The 17,666-nt window shown below is 43.8% G+C and overlaps 1 protein-coding gene across 1 annotated transcript in view; it reads right to left on the reverse strand.

Annotated features, from left to right (window-relative positions):
- The window catches only part of Prdm5 (PR/SET domain 5), a 132,159-nt gene that overhangs the window by 84,933 nt on the left and 29,560 nt on the right, over positions 1–17,666 (reverse strand). Inside the window, exons 3-4 of the mRNA XM_046430303.2 lie at positions 12,618–12,740; positions 2,084–2,258 (exon numbers count right to left, since the gene is read on the reverse strand). Coding sequence (XP_046286259.1) covers positions 2,084–2,258; positions 12,618–12,740 — 298 coding nt within the window. The remainder of the gene's footprint in view (positions 1–2,083; positions 2,259–12,617; positions 12,741–17,666) is intronic.

Here is a 17,666-nt window from a genome sequence, read left to right on the forward strand (position 1 = left end):
TCACATGTTGAAGGCAAGTGCTCTACTGTTGAGCTATAACCTCAGCCCCTTAAAAAAATCTTTTTAAGTATCTGCTAATTCTTATTACAAAGATCACAACTAATATTTTGATAACAGCAAAAGTCAGGGCATTAAAACAGAAGTAGGATAAGTTATTTTTAACTTAAAATAACATATACAATAATAAGCCCTAGGGCAAAGGAGAAAAAAAAATAAAACAATACAGCCCCAGTGGCTGCTCTGAAAAGCCATCTTTGCACTGTTCTTGGGTCCAGCTCCCTGCTCACCACAACCAATGCACACTCTGGCGGCTTCACTGCCAAAGTCCCTGAACTCAGTTTCCTTTTTAACCCACTGCATCAGATCACCATCAGGCCCCACCATGTCAGACATAGCGTGGACATTAGCTCCAAGATCACCACCAAGGACTTAAAGGAGAAGAAGAAAGTTGTGAAGGAGGCAGAAAATGAAAGACACGCCCCAGCTAATGGGAATGCTAATGAGGAAAATGGGGAGCAGGAGGCTAACAATGACGTAGATGAAGATGAGGAAGAGGAGGAAGGTGATGATGAGGAAGAGGATGGAGATGAAGATCAGGAGGCTGAGGCAGCTACAGGCACATGGGGAGCTGATAATGATACTGATACCAAGAAGCAGAAGATATCCGGATGAGGATGACCAGACAGCAAAAACGGAAAATTAAATGAAAAATAAGAGACCACCATGACATATTCACCCTCCACTTCCTGTCTCCAAATGTAAATGTGGTCACCTTTGAGTAGAGAGGCCCAGTACCTGTCCACTGTAGGCAGTGCCACCCACAGATGACACCTGCTCTTCACCACCCAACCAAAACCACAATATAAATTTGCAACAAGGCAGGAAAAAAAGAACCAAACCTTCCAAGGCTCTGCTTATTTTCTTAAAAGTAATTTTAAAAAGAAAAATTTGTATTTTTAATCTACATTTTCTATTTTTGTGCATATTGTTAGGGATCAGCCATTTTTCATGATCTCAGATGACCAAAATAGCCTTCGGAGCATTTTCTGTCCTACTTCTTTCTGACTTGTGGTGGGACCATGTTCATTTATGATCTCAAAGGAGGAAAAAAAACTCGTAAAAAAAAGCGAAAACAACAACAAAAAATCTTAAATCTGAGCATTCGAGTAACTTTTTTTGTGAATTTACTTCAGCTCTACTGTAAGTAGTTGGTTTGGAAATCATGGTTTAAAAGGCCAAAGATAAAAATGTTTCTTTTTTCTTTTTTTGTCTATGAAGTTACTGGGTTTTTTTGTTTTGTTTTGTTTTGTTTTGGTTTTTGCCTGTTTGATGTATGTGTGAAACTATGTTGTCCAAAAATAAACTGGAATTTTATTGTAATCAAAAAAAATTGCTGTCACTCCAAATCCAAACAGCTTAAGGCATATTTGAAAAACATCATAGACCGAGCTTGCCATTACCTACCTCCTGAATAGTCACATAAACCACAGAAGCACACACTGGCACTGGGGGCAGCGCTCATGCCTCTGGCCAGCAACACAGGCACAAACAGGAACCTCCAGGAAAGCAGCTCAGGAAGCCTACCTGGCGTCAAGCTAGGACAAACACTAGTCCTGCTGGCTTCTACATCACAGCAGAAAGAGACCTCCAAAAGTTCCAGATTCCCAAAGTATCCCAAACTAGAGCAAAGCCCAGTGAGCAAAGCACACCTCACCTCTGCATTCACCTTCCCCCAAGGTGTAGAAGAGAAGAAAACTTTCCAAGAGCCAGCTCTGAGGCAGGTGAGAGGCAGCACCAGGGCAAGGGTGCGAAGATCCCACTGCATGTCACCCCAGCTCACAAGAGACAGGGTGAGACATAGGGACTCCCTGGCAGCCCTGGACCTTGGCCATCCCACAGGCACACCTGTCACCTCCCCCAACCCCTTTTCCTACATAAAAGATGAGCACACAGACGATGCCTTCTGAGAGAGCTTTTGACAAAAACTTTTCATCAACACCCTATTATAATAAGACTACAGCTCAAACAGCTCAAACCCTTCTTCTACAACTTCTGTTCTCTCAGATCACCAGAGATGTGATACCTTTCCTGCCAGCTGATGACTGGCCTTTAGAATCTTCTGCTGCTGTTTCTCTGATCACGGTCACAATCTGCTGCTCTTCCTCCTCCGCCTCCAGGTCACTGTCTAAGTAGCCAATTAGAAGCTCTGTGTCTGTCTCTATATCTTCCACTGCCAAATAGAAGATGTTCTCTCCTTCCTGAAACAAAGTTTTTTAAAAATGAAGATGACAATTAAGAAACTGTTTTAAGATATACTGAGTTCCATGTGCCCACCAAAAGATACCATTTCATTTTTTATATCCTCAGCTGATCTAGACACTGAAAATGGAAAGTGACAATGTTCATTCATCTGGCAAATAATATACAAATATATATTATGTAAATATAGTGAATTTATGTCTAAAGTGAAATAAGGAAAATGATACATATTTTTAAAGAAAATTTTGCAACATTAACTGGTCTTCTGCGGAGGTCCATAAAAGCAATTTGACAGAATAGTGCCATTTACAAACCCAGACAAATAGCAGAAATCTTACCAATGATTTCATTATGATTAACATTAAATACAAAACTGGAACAGGAAAAAAAATTTTGAAGTTCCTATCCAAACCAGAGGAATGGTAAACAAATTATTTTCTTGAAAGAATATTCAAAATGCAGGACCAAAAATAGCAGGAAAAATAGATCTTTAGGGGGTTTGAGGGGACAACTGAGCTGCCATGTGCACCCCACCACATCAACCTTCCCAAACCTCACTGAAATAAAAAAGAGTAAACAATTCCACCATCAACATACAAAAGAATACTTTAGAAAATTCCAGAAGATAGCAATCAGACAGTTGACACCATTGATAACTAATACAGAGGAAACCCCAGCCAGTAACAGACACAGAAGAGCAACACTGCAGAACCTTTCTAATGAAACCCAGAGAAACATCACAATTGGAATCGACTGGTACAAAATGTCACTCCAGGCCAGGGCCCATCACCAGGGAAGCGAGAACAGGGCTACTTAGCTGGCTATGCCAGGAGGAAGTGCCAGGATGCCTCTTTACAGAGCTGAGCAAATGTTCCCAGTTTGGCTGCTGAGGACAACAGAAGCAGAGCACAGCCTGAATTTTTTGAGCCTTCATGGTGGGCAAAGAAAGGGAAGATCAAGAAAATAAGCTCCGCTCAGGAAACTCAATGAGGCACAGGAAAACACCTGCCTGACTTCAATGTATGAAGGAGGAGGAACAGCAGGACACAGAGCAGAAGCAGGAGGGAGAGGGGAAGGGAGCAAAGGAAGAGCACAGGAAGAGTATGTGTAAGGAATGAACAGGCGCAGGTGCAGCTGGATCCTGAGCAGACCAAACCTGGGGCCTCCAGCTGCTCATACACCATCACTCCACGGAAGGCAGAGGAGCTTGTCTACCTCTGATGTTGACCTAGTTTGGATTTTTTTTTAAATATCTCTTTAACAAGGAGAGATTACTTTGTAATTTCAACAGAAAAAAATTAAAATTCCATGGAAGAGACAGAAATGATGACTATATGCATCCAAAATTATGGAAAGGAGGCTTCATTCAAAGGTTCAAAACACTGAAAGAAATCTACCCATTAGATACAGTTAATTAAAGAGTGTTCGTGTAATATCAGGAACATCTTGGAAGTTTCTGAATTCTGTGCATCCAGAAACACACAAGTTATTTCTAATTAACAACATTAAATTAACTTCTATATAATTGTTACTCATGATGCAACAAAAATAAGCAAAAAGCATAGACTTTCGGCAAAAGATCTCTTTAAATTAAATCAGAAGTGGACTCCCCAGGGGTTGGAGAACACTGGCTGAGGGGGTTCCTCAAAGCATCTAAGAACTCACCCAGTAAAGACCTCAGCTGAGTTATAAATCTTAGTGCTTATCTGATCAATATCCAAGAAGTTGACTGAAACCTCTTTCTAGAGAGCACAGTGGTCGTTAATCTTGTGATGGCTTTCAAAATATGAAGATTTTAATTTTGAAACATGATAAGACTATATTTGAAAGGAAAGCAAGGAACCAGGAAACAGGAAAGCAAGAAGTGAAAGATGGAGACCAGACAGAGATACACACAAGAGAGTTTATTTGTCAGAGGTGACAAATAAAGGCCATCTCTCCATAGTGGAGAGAGGCAACACAGGCTTGGGTTCTGGGGCTTTTATGGGGTTAGGCTCAGGAATTAGAGCTGGGTGGGTCCTACAGTGGGTGATTAAGTTTGGGGTTGGTCTGCCCTTTGGTGAGAAAGAATACAGCAGCCAAGGTTTGAGGGCGTGGCAATACACCTTTGGGCAGGAAAACAGTGGCCGCCCAGATGCAAAGCAAGGAAATTACAATATTTTTAAAAAATATTTATATTTTAGTTGGGCACAATATCTTTATTTATTTATTGTTATGTGGTGCTGAGGATGAACCCAGGGCCTCGCACTTGCTAGGCAAGCACTCTACCACCGAGCCACAACCCCAGCCCAAGGACCTTACAATATTAAACTGTAGTCTGAAGACAGCACGTTGATCAGGGTGCTCTGTAATGAAGCACCATTTTAATACCCCAGCCAAGCCAACAATGGGAGTGAGTGGCACCACCGCTCTGAGACCAGCCCCCTGCCCGCTGGGTCACCACAGGAAGAGACATAGCCACAACCCAGTGGCTTCCACCTGTGCATTAACAGGGGTGTCCTTCCACTGGAAGGCCCTACCACTGTCCACCGGGGCCAAGGGGCCTGGTAGGAAAAAGCAAGGTATTCTTAGGCAGCCCTTGAGGGACTGGGGCCTATGGGAGGAAGTGAGGTCATTGTGGGTCTGCCCTTGAAGGCAACACTGGAACCCCAGACCTTTTCAATCTCTTTTCTTCAGGCCACCATGGAGTCAGCCGAGTTGCTCCAACCTGTACTCCCACCATAGACACAAAAGCAACAAAGCCAGACAAACACAGACTGACACACTGAAAGCATAAGCAAATACAAACCTTTCCTCCTTATGACAGAATTGCAAGTATTTTGCCACAGTAGTTCAAAGCTAACTAACACACCTACACTGCACTCACTTTTACTGTGCCCACAGTTCCTACAACTTTCCATTATATCCTCCTCCTTCTAACCCTCTGACTCTCAGACCCCAGCACTCCCTAATTTCTGGAGTCCCATGGAACTATTTTTGCCATGTGTGGGCTCATCCCAGGCCCAATCAGAAAGGATCCAAAGAGGGCTTATGTGCTCTGTGACTCAAATCAGCTCCCTCTTGTCATTAGCCTGGCTACAACATTGTGCTCCATATCCAATAGCCACTTTAATCCATTTGCCCCATCATCCCAGATATGGAACACCTGCAAATACTTAAACATAAAATTTTAATACCAAGAAGAATAACTATATCATATTTATTATAATATTTTTAATTAACATAATAATATATAAGCTGTAGATGATCTCCGACCAATTTTGATGAGCCTGTGCCAATTTCTTTGAAGTGTTCACAGACATGAAAACCAGGAACCTAACAGTTCACACTCTGATCCTGACACTCATTCCTGGGTAACCCACCCATCACTTCCATTCCTGGCTTACTCCCCTGAACAGGCCCCTGCACAGCAGAATCACTGCTGTTTGGGCCTCAGGACCAGCTGCCCCCCTGGGACTCCACGGGGTGGGGGGCAACATCCCACGTAAGGTTCTGCCTCAGGACACAGCTGATTTCATGAAAACACAAAGCTCTTTGCCATTCTGCTCTGCTCTGCTCAAAAGCAACATTCCTCAGTTACTGGTTTTTACAGAATTATAATTTGAATATGCCATACAATGAGTGATTTTATGATTGTTATTCATCTTTGCATGACTGCCCATACTTTTGAATTCTTTTTCTTTTCATTTCTTTTGGTGGCACTGGGGATTGAACTCAGGGCAATTAACCACTGCCACATCCCCAGTCCTTTTCATTTGGAGACAGGGTCTCACTCAGTCGCTGAGGATGGCTTTGAACTCACTATCCTCCTCTCTCAGCTTCCCGAGTCACTGGGATTGTAGGTGTGCACCACCGTACCCAGCTTGAGTTTTCCATATTTGTAAGTATCCTTTCATTTTGCTCTATTTTATTTTCATTTGCACATCCTCTCTGGCTAATTATTTCTACTCTTAGTTGTTTGTAATATCAAAACTTTGCAACAGTCTACATGTCCAACGAGAAAATTAAAGGTTTGACAATTGGTTTCAAACGATTTATCAAACATCATATTTTGTTTTTGTTTATTTAACTAACTTTGTTAATTTATATATGACAGCGGAATGCATTACAATTCACATTACACATATTTTCATATCTCTGGATGTATACAAAGTATATTCACACCAATTTGTGCCTTCATACATGTACTTTGGATAATAATGTCCATCACATTCAACCATCATTCCTAACCCCAATGCACCCGCCCTTCCCCTCTCACCCCTCTACCCTATCTAGAGTTTGTCTATTCCTCCCATGTTCCCTCTCCCTAACTCGCTATGAATTAGCCTCCTTATATGAGAGAAAACATTCAGCATTTGGTTTTTGGGGATTGGCTAACTTCACTTAGCATTATTTTCTCTAACTCCGTCCATTTACCTGCAAATGCCATAATTTTATTCTCTTTTATTGCTGAGTAATATTCTATTGTGTATATATGCCACATTTTTTATCCATTTATCTATTGAAGGGCATCTATATTGGTTCCACTGTTTAGCTATTATGAATTGTGCTGCTGTAAACACTGATGTGGCTGTGTCCCTATAATATGCTGTTTTTAAGTCCTTTGGGTATAGAACAAGGAGAAGGATAGCTGGGTCAAATGGTGGTTCCATTCCCAATTTTCCAAGAAATCTCCACCCTGCTTTCCAGATTGACTGCATCAATTTGCAGTCCCACCAGCAGTATATGAATGTACCTTTTCCCCACATCCTCGCCAACACTTACTATTGTTTATATTCATAATGGCTGCCATTCTGACAGGAGTGAGATGAAATCTTAGAGTGGTTTTGATTTGCATTTCTCTAATTGCTAGCAATGATGAACATTTTTTCATATATTTGTAGATTGATTATATATCATCTTCCAGGAAGTGTCTGTTCAGGTACTTGGTCCATTTATTGACCTGTTTTTTTGTTTGTTTGTTTGTTTTTTTGGTGTTTAACTTTTTGAGTTCTTTATATACCCTAGAGATTAGTGCTCTAACTGATGTGTGAGGGGTAAAGATTTGCTCCCAAGATGTAGGCTCTCTATTCACCTCACAGATTGTTTCTTTTGCTGAGAAGAAACTTTTTAGTTTGAGTCCATCCATTTATTGATTCTTGATTTTAATTCTTATGCCAAAGGAGTCTTATTAAGGAAGTTGGGGCCTAATCCCACATGATGGAGATTAAGGCCTACTTTTCTTCTATTAGATGCAGGGTCTCTGATTTTATTCCTAAGTCTTGATCCATTTTGAGTTTTGTGCATAGTGAGAGATAGGGATTTAATTTCATTTTGTTGCATATGGATTTCCAGTTTTCCCAGCACCATTTGTTGAAGAGGCTATCCTTTCTCCAATGTGTATTTTTGGCATTTTTGTCTAATATAAGATAATTGTAATTTTTGGATTAGTCTCTGTGTCCTCTATTCTGTACTATTGGTCTACCAGTCTGTTTTGGTGCCAATACCATGCTGTTTTTGTTACTATTGCTCTGTAGAATAGTTTAAGGTCTGGTATTGCGATGCCATCTGCTTCACTCTTCCTGCTAAGGATTGCTTTAGCTATTCTGGGTCTAAATGTCCAATAATACAAGCTGGAGAAAGTTAAAGGTTTGACAATTGGTTTTGAAAGATTTATCAAACATCATATTTTGGAAAAAAATATATATGTGTCTGTGTGTATATATGTAGTGTGTGTGTGTGTGTGTGTGTGTGTGTATATATACACACATATACACACCCTCAAAAAAAAGATATAGACAAAGGTATTAGTAGGCTTGCTTCTCTTGGAGAAACTGCAATATTTTGTAGTTGTCTTCTGCTAGAGTATATTTTACAATGTTTCTAGAAAAAGAGAAGAGTAGACAATAAATGACCTCCTCACTTTCCTTTCAGGAGGGACTCTGTGGTTTCTGGGAGGAGAGGCATGTAAGTCCCACCTAATCAAAAATCAGACCTACACCAACCTGCTTGGCTCTGACTCTGAAATTTTGCTATTATTAACTTCAAGAGTTCTGTTACCTCCACCATATTTTCAACCTTTTATCCACTAGCTGAAATGGAGCAAGAGGAGTCAGAGGAACAAGAGCCACAGAGGGATGCTGCCTGAGCTCACCTTATCTGCAAGGACAGCAGTGCCATGTCTTGCCATGAACTGAGGAAGGGAATTTGGAATCTGACAAGGTCATGGAACACGATATAAATAATTTTAATCTATGTTTTTAAAATGAGAGTTTGGCAGTTCTTCGGCAGTTTCCAAACTATGTAATACCAACTTTAGAAACATGAAATACTTTTAAAATCTAAATTTACTCCTTCAAAATTCTTTCAACTCTTAAGGTTGAGAGAGTGCACAGCAGAGTCAGATTCCCAGGTTCCCCTCCCACCCTGGCTGCACAGACCCAGGCAAGTCACTTAGAACCTCCTGCGTTCAATTCTTTGAAGACAATGACAATCATGACTCTCCTGGCAGGGTCCCAGTGATGCAAGGAAAATGAACACAGGACAGCTTCTATAACTTGAGATGTTTCTAAAAATACCTATTTTCCCTGCTAATAAACCCCACCCTGAATAAAAATAATGAACCAATAAGTAGTAAAATCCTTCTATATGCAGCCACAAGCAGCATGAGTTTGGAACCAAACTAGGACCAGCTGCTTGCATTTCTATTGTTTTGCTTTGTTTTGAACTAATAGATAAAACTCTGTGTTTCCTGTGTCCAAAGTGACACTCGGACACACACACCCACACCCCGTGGGCCAGCTGCACACAGCCCTCACAATGCGCTGCCCCGGAGCTGGCTCCTTCAGGAACACTGCTGTCACCACCAACCCCAGGCTGCCCACGCCTGGGGAGTGCCTGCGGGCACACAGCTCGCCCAGGCAGACTTGCCAGTCACTAAAGTGGTGTTTCATGTCACTACTGAGGACAATCGCTTGACAGTTCACCTACTGATATTTGGCAGATGGATTCGAGAAACCTGCAGGAATACAGGCCGCGCGTGATGAGCGGCAGGCGTGGGGCTCCCGCCACTGTCCAGGAGCGGCGCCCCCGGCCCAGCAGGGTTTCAGCCGGGACCGCCCTCCGCTCAGACCCACGTGTGACTTCCACCCCCCCGCAATACGGAAACGCCACGTGCCACAGAGCAGACCCCGCCTCACTGCCACTTGGCAAAGCAGAGGAAGGGGACCAACAGTGTGGCAGAGCCGCTCTGCAGGGAGGGGTGGGCGCTGAGCGGCACCTGGAGTGCACAGCGCCCGGCGCCTCGCCCCGGGCCGTCCACAGGCCTCCTGGGCCGCGCCCCCGCCACGCTCCTGTCACGTCCTGTCACATCCCCCCCACGCTCCCCGTCACCCCTACCCCACGCTCACCGTCACCCCTACCCCACGCTCCCGGTCACGTCCTGTCACGTCCCCCCCGCGCGCACACACACACACACACACACTCCCGGGGCCAAGCTGCCTTTCGGTTAGGCTGGTGAAGGACAGCAGAGGCCCAGGAAGGCCACGCCAGGAAATGTGTCCCTAGGAACCTGACAGGTAACCCTCCACCTCTGAAATTTCCAGACAATTCCGAGTTTTATTTATTTCTAAATAGCATAATTCAGTAACTTTCACGGAATAGCATTAACTAAATAATTGTCTGTCAAAAAAATTTAAGAGAATACCAAACACTAAATCAAATGATTTTTTTAAATACCACGTGTACATTTTTTTTTCCTTTAGTGAAACAAAATTAACACTTAAAGAGAATCACCCACATCTTACAGAGCTTAAGCATACTTTGGGTTCGTTTTAAGCTGCATCTTTCATATTTAGGTTTTTCTCTCACAGTTGGAAACTTTCCAGAAGCATGAACATACAGTTCGACTGATTGTTCAGGAAAGTGTGCAAGTGGGAGGAATTGTTTGCTTACAGGATACTTTTTCTGCAATTCATACACTCAAATCATCATTTCCAAAACAAATTTTCCAAAATCAAATAAATTGCAAAACTAGAAACATGATCGCATCTCCAAGAAGGAGCTGCGATCCTCTGCCAAGACAGACCTCAAATTCTTAATCCCTCAGCCAAAAAAACTGGATCAAGTATTGAAGTTTTCCACCAAACCAGCCACATAGCCACAAATGTTTCTCATTTACTCCACTCCCGGGACAGACAGCTCAAATAAAAAATTTCCTGAATACCCCAAATTTCAGATGCAATTTGGAATGCAAGTGATTCATAATATAATGCAGGAAAGACTGCAATCTTCCCTTACCAACTCAGTGTTCCTGGAACAGGATCCTCGGGAGACTGTCCCATCCAATTAGGAGGCTCACGTTGCTGTGACCCAGCTGTCATGCTCTTTGGCCCTAGCTCAAATGTGATCTTGAACCCTCAGCAATCCACTGCTCCAGCTACTGTGCTACCTCATGGGTGCTGACAAAGGTCCCTCTTGAGTTCCATGACAGAAACCATGGCAACAGTGCACTCAATCCCTTGCTACCAAAGGGCAAACAATGTTACAATCCCAGCCGCCATCCCACCTGAGCACCACACACCCTCGCAGTGCCTCAGCACATTTAGAGTCCAGCACATTTAGAGTCCAAGAGTGAAACTTCACGGAGCTCTGGCCCTGCTCTGGCCTCTGCTCAGGCACTGATGCTGCAGGAGCCCTAAGCCACAGCTGTCATCCCTGTGGACACTTGTTCTTTCAGCATAGACGCACGGTGGACACAGAGGAAGGTCAGTGCTGCACTGAAGGCACCTAGTGAGCAGGAGCACTGTCAACTCTCAGAAGACATGACCACTGAAACAGCAAGTGTCCCCAGGTGCGGCTCAGGGGCCCCTGACCAGGGCCCCTTGCAGGAGTCTAGGCAGTGGGAAGAGTACTGACCCTAAGGGAGGAACAGCCAGTGTGAAGGAATTTGGAAGAAGCTCAATACCTTTCTCAGCAAGGAAGAAAATAATTTAAATGACATTCTCTACAAATGTGATAATGAAGAACCTGCCAAAACAATAGCTTGGCTAAAAGAACGTTTCATGTTCTGTAGGCAAAGTTGATAACAGTAACATGTACCAAGAAGAACTGGGTCTGTAAGTTAAACTACAGCATAACTGAGGAGCCCAGGACAAGACTTGGCCTCAGGAAATCAGGAAAACAAAATAAATTTGAAAAAAAAATTTAATGCCCACACATAAAGAAAAAGTAATCAGTTTAATCTGAGGCTGGATTGATATACACTGTGAATAATGTGAAAATGGCCTAAATATCGGCTTACCAAAGATCCTATTTTCCATCCCAATTTAGCTGCTTGATAAGGATTCACTATTCACAAAAAGAGAGGAATCACCCTATTACCAAGAGGAATCACACTATTGCAGTGAAAAGACTGGCTAGATAAAGACAGTAGGAGGCGGAACATTCCCAGGGACTGTGCTCCCTTTGCGTCAGAACCTGACTGTGTGCACCCTCTCACAGCTCTGACCCCGTCCTCAGCCACCTACCAGAGCGGGAGCCAGGGACCACCTGGTGGACACTCACATTCTGGTGCACCCACTGCCCCTTTCCTTCCTGCTTGCACCAGCTGCAGCTTCACCTCCACTGTGGACCCCGCAGGCTAGGCGTGGCCACACAGAAAATCAGCTCCCCCGGAATGTAAGCTTTTCTTACACTCTCAGTCCTCTGGGCAACGCCCTGTGATGACAGGACCCTTTGATGCCTGAATTTTTTCTTGTCTCAATTTCCATTTATGAATCCCACTCCCCCACCACCCCAGGTAACAGAACCTTACATTATGGGCAGTGGTACATTAGGATCCAGGGAAAGGGTTCCAAACAACATGTTTCCTACCTGTGACGGTTTCTCTTAGGTGTCCACTCAGCTGGGTCCTGGGTCACGGTTAGTTGGGTGTTTTTGTAAGCATGGTTTTACAGGACATTAACATTTAAAATCTGTGTATGTGAGTAAAGTGTATTGACCTCCATTATGTGGGTGGGCCTCCTCCAATCAAGGGAAGTGCTGAACAGAGCACAGTCAGACACCCCCCCAACCACCACCACCACCACCGCAAGGATAGAATCTGCTGGACAGCCTTGGGACGGGAGCAGAGGCTTCCTGATCTGTAGGAGCTTCCAGTCTTTGAACTCACACTGAGACATGGCTCTACAGATCTTGGACTCTCAGCCTCCAGAGCCACGAGAGCCAATTGCTATGGTAAATCTCCACGGTAGTACACAAGTGCTCCCACTGGCTCTGTCCTCTGATTTAGTTACTGTTATCTGAAGCAGGTCCTGGGGACTGAGCCCAGCAGGGAGTGCAGTTAAAGCTAACTCACAAACACAAAGCAGCGTGCTCACCTGGATGGCTGCCAAGTTCTTCTGCTCTTGTGAGGGTGCCTCATGCACGAAGCGCAGCCAGTTGGAGTGTCTCGGGTTGGTGGCATCCAGGATGTACAGCACCTCCCCCTTACTCCCCCGGACCTGAAACGGAAGAGGCTCCTGAGTTCCCAGTTCAGGCCAGGATCCACCCCACCGAGTCTGTCAAGGGCAGGATGTGAGGTTCTTTCTGTGGACCTGTGTGAGCAGGTCCTTTACCATGCTAGCATTGGGCCCAGGTTCCAAGGTGGCAGTGTCTAGCCACTCTCAGAAATGCCCAGTGCTACGGCGGCTCTGTGGTCCAGAGGAGCTCTCCTTCTAGTATTCACTCACAAGCACGATCACAATGGTGGGGGGTACTGCAGCCCTCCCCTTTCCCATGGACAGGGTGCTGCTGGGTTCCCAACTGAGGGAGTGGGGGGAGCAATCCCTTCAGTGCCTCCCTCCACCGGGTCATGGGGTCACATCCTAAAAGGAGAGCTCTCTTCAGTGATTGAATTAAATGAGTCTGTTTCCTCTTTCCATGGCGGCTCACAGACTGCTGAGATAGCCCAAGTTCTACCCTGCTTCTTGCTTCACACCTACTCTACTTTGAATTGGAGAGAGGGGGTCTATTAGACATTCTTGAATCCAGGTTGCTTGATTTTCCAAACCCCTATGTTGTTGGTTACTGGGCATATGCCCCATTAATAAAATACATGCCCCAGGCCCTATTCCTACTCGTATTCACATACTGCTGGGATCCGGCAGAGGACACAGGAGGAAGGCTTGACTGGAGGATCAGTTGACACCCCTTCCCCCACAAGGACCACAGACTTTGGAGATCCACCTGTGCAGACTTGAGGAAAAGCAAACTCTATCCAATTTTTTGTTTTAGAAAATAAAGGGCAACGAGTCCTATGAGGTATGTCATGTCATGATGCTTGGACAATCTTTCACTCACCCCATAGTCACTGAGTTCTTCACCACTAAGGATGAAGACTCTTCCTGTGAACAAGACAGATAAGCCCCTGGCCTCACCGCACTGAAACAGACACAAGACAATTCATGGGAGATGAGTGTGGCTGGCGATGGGGACATGAAGCCCAGCAGAGAGCAGAGAAGGGAGAGGGCTGGGCGTGGCACAGTCGGGCACAGCCTTGTTGCAGAGGGGCCTGAGTTCAGGGAAGAGGAGAGAAGGAAGGGGTGGCTCCCAGGGCAAGGGGACAGCGAGGAGAAGCCAAGGGGTCAGACCTAAGTGTGAGATAGGTTCCAAGCATGCTGAGAGTAAGGCGGTCACAGGGCAGGGACAGAAAGGAGCTGGAGAAGAGGGCAGCACAGAGTCAGACAGATGGGCAGGTGCAGAGCAGGCATGAGGCTGTCCACACGCTGACTCAGGCTGCACATGATTATTTTCACCCAAAACCGGCTGCAGAATCTTGTGGTGCACACACTGCAACAGCTGAAGTTCCATGAATCCTAACACTGGAGAAATGTTCGCCTGCTCCTCATGTCAGGCAGACTGCCCGTTTCTCAAACAATTCCTGATTTCTTAAATGTCCACAGAGTCTCAACCACCTTGTTAAAGTCTCTCTCATGAAATGCCAGACCCTCAGCAGGAAGCAAGAATTTAATATTCGATATTATAATTGCTAAAAGAGGAACGGAGGATGGTAAACACCCCGTATTTATCTTTCATTTGCTTAGACATGAACCCGTGGGAAACTGCTGTACTCACTCAGTGACAAACCCACTCTGAAGTTGCCCTCACTCCCTGCTCAATTCTGAATCCCAGCCACCCCGGGGGAATGCCAAACCCAGGCCCTCTGCTATGAGAGACAGGCAGCACACCATGCGTCTCCCTAGACAGGACACCAGCGCACACAGTAAACAAGCATAAGGGTCAACCGTAAGGGTCAAAGTCCTCCCTCCCAGGCATCTCCATGACCACAGTGACCACTCACGTTGACAACAGTTAAGTTAAGCCCTGTAAAGAATAATAATAAAGAGTAGACAGAGAGATACAGTGCAGAGGCAGGGAAGGTGGCAGATGGCTCCTTGTACAAGAGGCCACGTTTATTTATAACAGTAGGTTAGTATAATAATAGGTCATTAGTACCATAACCACCACGTCACTGTTTAGAGTATCAGGAAGGTTGCTTGTTCTGCAGTTACATTTCACAGTTACAATATGCAATGTTGGAGCTTTGTGCAGCTCTCAAGAAGGTCCATTGTCTGAAGTTACTGTTAGGCAGGCAGCTCCAGGAGCACGGGAGCTTGGTGAGACACTGTAGTTATCAAGCAAGCAAGTTCCTTTACTCCCAGGAGCTACGTGCCTAAGATTAAGGTCAAAGCTGATAAGACTGTAGCATGGTGGGCATTGCCATTCCAACCGGGCATCTTACACCTTTGCACAGAAACTTTCCCAAGCACCAAGCCTGCCATAGCCCTGAAGTCATCAGGGACCCCAATCACAAACACAGAACCCCTACAGCTCCCCTTTCTTGTTTTTTAAGGCCTTTTGGATGAATAATTTTTGTTTTCTTCTTAATGCTGATAGAGGCAAAAAATAGGGTAGGTATTGACAACAGCAAGCACAACATAACAATCCCAGCATTAGTAAACATCCACCTATAAGTAATTGTTTGACCCAATAAAGTTGGGTAACCACAGTTAACCAATCCCATAAGTCTAAACGTCCATCATCTTGTCAGACCTTATCAATGATATCATTAAAGTAATCTAACTCCTTTGAAATAAAATCACTGTTATCACTTAAGTTAAAGCAACACATATTATTAAACTCCTGACATCCTTTAAGATGTAATATTAGCAGATGATTAATTGCAGCCCAATTGTCAAGTATGGTTTGACAATCTTGTTTTTCTTATGAAGCAGGTTAATTGCCATAGAGGTATGATTAATATCATTTACCATAGCACAGTCCAGTTTTATAGTGTTTTGTAAGCCCTGACAGCTAGTCCAGGGATGTCCGCTAAGGAAAATGTCAAAGCGTCAAGTGTTGCCTTAGAGAGAAGGTTTAGTGGATCATCACAGTTTTTATCAAGGGGAATAGACCTTATGGATACGTTGTGTAGGATGGTGGCCTATGAAATCCTGTGGGGAAGGTAAGAACACAGTCTGCTAAGACAACATGGGTACCATGAGACACTGTTGTCGGTATACAACAATTTCAGACAAGCAAACCCAGATATTGTAATGAGTTTTAGAAGTGAAGGAGTCTGGCTGTACTGAATTTCCACAGCTGGGGTACAACAACAGAACAACATTATTGTTAAGACCAAAGCATTTACAGAGTTCTGTGTGAGTTTAGCAATCAAAGCAGTAATTAAGTTTTCTGGGGTACATTTTAACCCCATTTGAGCCAAAAGTTGTTGAGCTGATGCTGTTAATGATTTTGTATCTCCCCAAGTCACTGGAATTCTAGTAGCTAGAGATCGTCTTTCAGTGTACCTTCTCTTTCAAGGAGAGTGATCATTGTCCTTTTGTTTGGTGGGTTCTCCTCATCCACAATCAAATGAAACTTGGGGATCAGGTTGTGAAGTCCCTAATGTCCATTCATAACTGATAGGTCTCCTGCATGGAGCTGGAATCCAAAGTGGACCTGTGGATGTGAGCATAGCTGTCTCTTCTTCCCCATGTGATCAGAGGCATAGGGTCCTGTCATCCTGGGTATGGTGGAAACCTATATTTTACATAAATTTTTGGTAATGGCTGTTTGGGAATAAAATGTCTATCCAAAGCAGATGACCAATTGTGAGTATAAACTTTGAACTGTATGTTGAGTGCATAAACTGAAAATAAAACAATATTTAAAGCATTATTTCTATGAGAGAGGCTAGATTCCCCCTTTTTGTTTCTTTATTAAAAGGCAAATTTTAAGAGTACAATGTGCTTGTTTAACCAAAGCCTGTCCGATAGGATTATGGGGCATTTTATGATTTTATGATACTGTGCTATAACATTAGGGAGGAACTAGTCAAGAAAGCCAGCTGAACACAGATAAGACAGCCGGCCAAGCAGTTAGAATTTAAAAGAGACACTTTCTTCCTTTTGTCTTAACTGGTTTTTCATAAGTCTAGTAAATCTTGTTGGCCTTGAAATTTACATTTTAAATATAAGGCTAGGAAAGTTAGAAACCAGCAGAAGTTAAAAGGTAAGTAAAAAATGTTATAATCATTTTTTTTCTCTTCTGTTATAATTTGCTTAAAGCATGGTATTGTAGTTTACATACTTTATGGAGAGTTCTTTTTTCTTTTTGTTTTAAATCTGTAAATCTTGTAACAGTTTCCACATATGGTTGAGTATAAGTAATGATTTGTTGTGGATTGGAAAGTATAGAGCATGGTAGCCACAGGGAGTTTTTGAACATTTGTTTATTTTTGGTTCCTTTGCCCCAGACTGGGGTGGCCTCTTGAGGCCATGCATAAAGCGATACCATAAAAGTATTTATTGCCATGACATTAGTATTTGTGTCCAATAACCCTGCAATTGACTGCTCATTTAAACAAAGAGTTAATTTAGGTCTACTTTCAGTAACTGATAAACATGCTCCAGTAACAGTAGAGTAAACCTGTATTTCCCCTTTCATTTAAAAGTTGTAATTCTTTAAATATAGCAAGAGGTGACTGTTCATATTTTGATTGGTTAGCAGAATTTATCTTAATGGACAGACAGGTAAGTTATTGAGATTCCCCCTCCTCCACAGCTTGTCCCAAACACACAGTTAACTGGGATCTAGCTGGGGGTAGGGCGCTGCCATAGCTGGCCACGGAGGCAATGGCAGAGAGTTAAACAATCGCATGCAACATGCGTGGGAGGCTCCAGAAGAGCTCCAGGCAGGGTGTTGTTGCTAGGGCTGTGCCACCGCTGCAGGGGGAGCGGTAGGGGACTTAAGGGTCACAGAGCCAGGCACAGAAGGAAGAGCAGGCAGGTTGATAAACAGAGGTTTTATCTATTGCATCTGTACAAAGAAACCAAGTTTGAAGCACAGGAATAGAAGTTCGTGTCTTCTCATGTAGTGTTTCACCT

The sequence above is a fragment of the Marmota monax genome, unplaced genomic scaffold (assembly GCF_021218885.2).
Source record: "Marmota monax isolate L192 unplaced genomic scaffold, Marmota_monax_Labrador192_F-V1.1 WCK01_AAM20220418_F8-fsc00425, whole genome shotgun sequence".
NCBI classification, from domain to species: Eukaryota; Metazoa; Chordata; class Mammalia; order Rodentia; family Sciuridae; genus Marmota; species Marmota monax.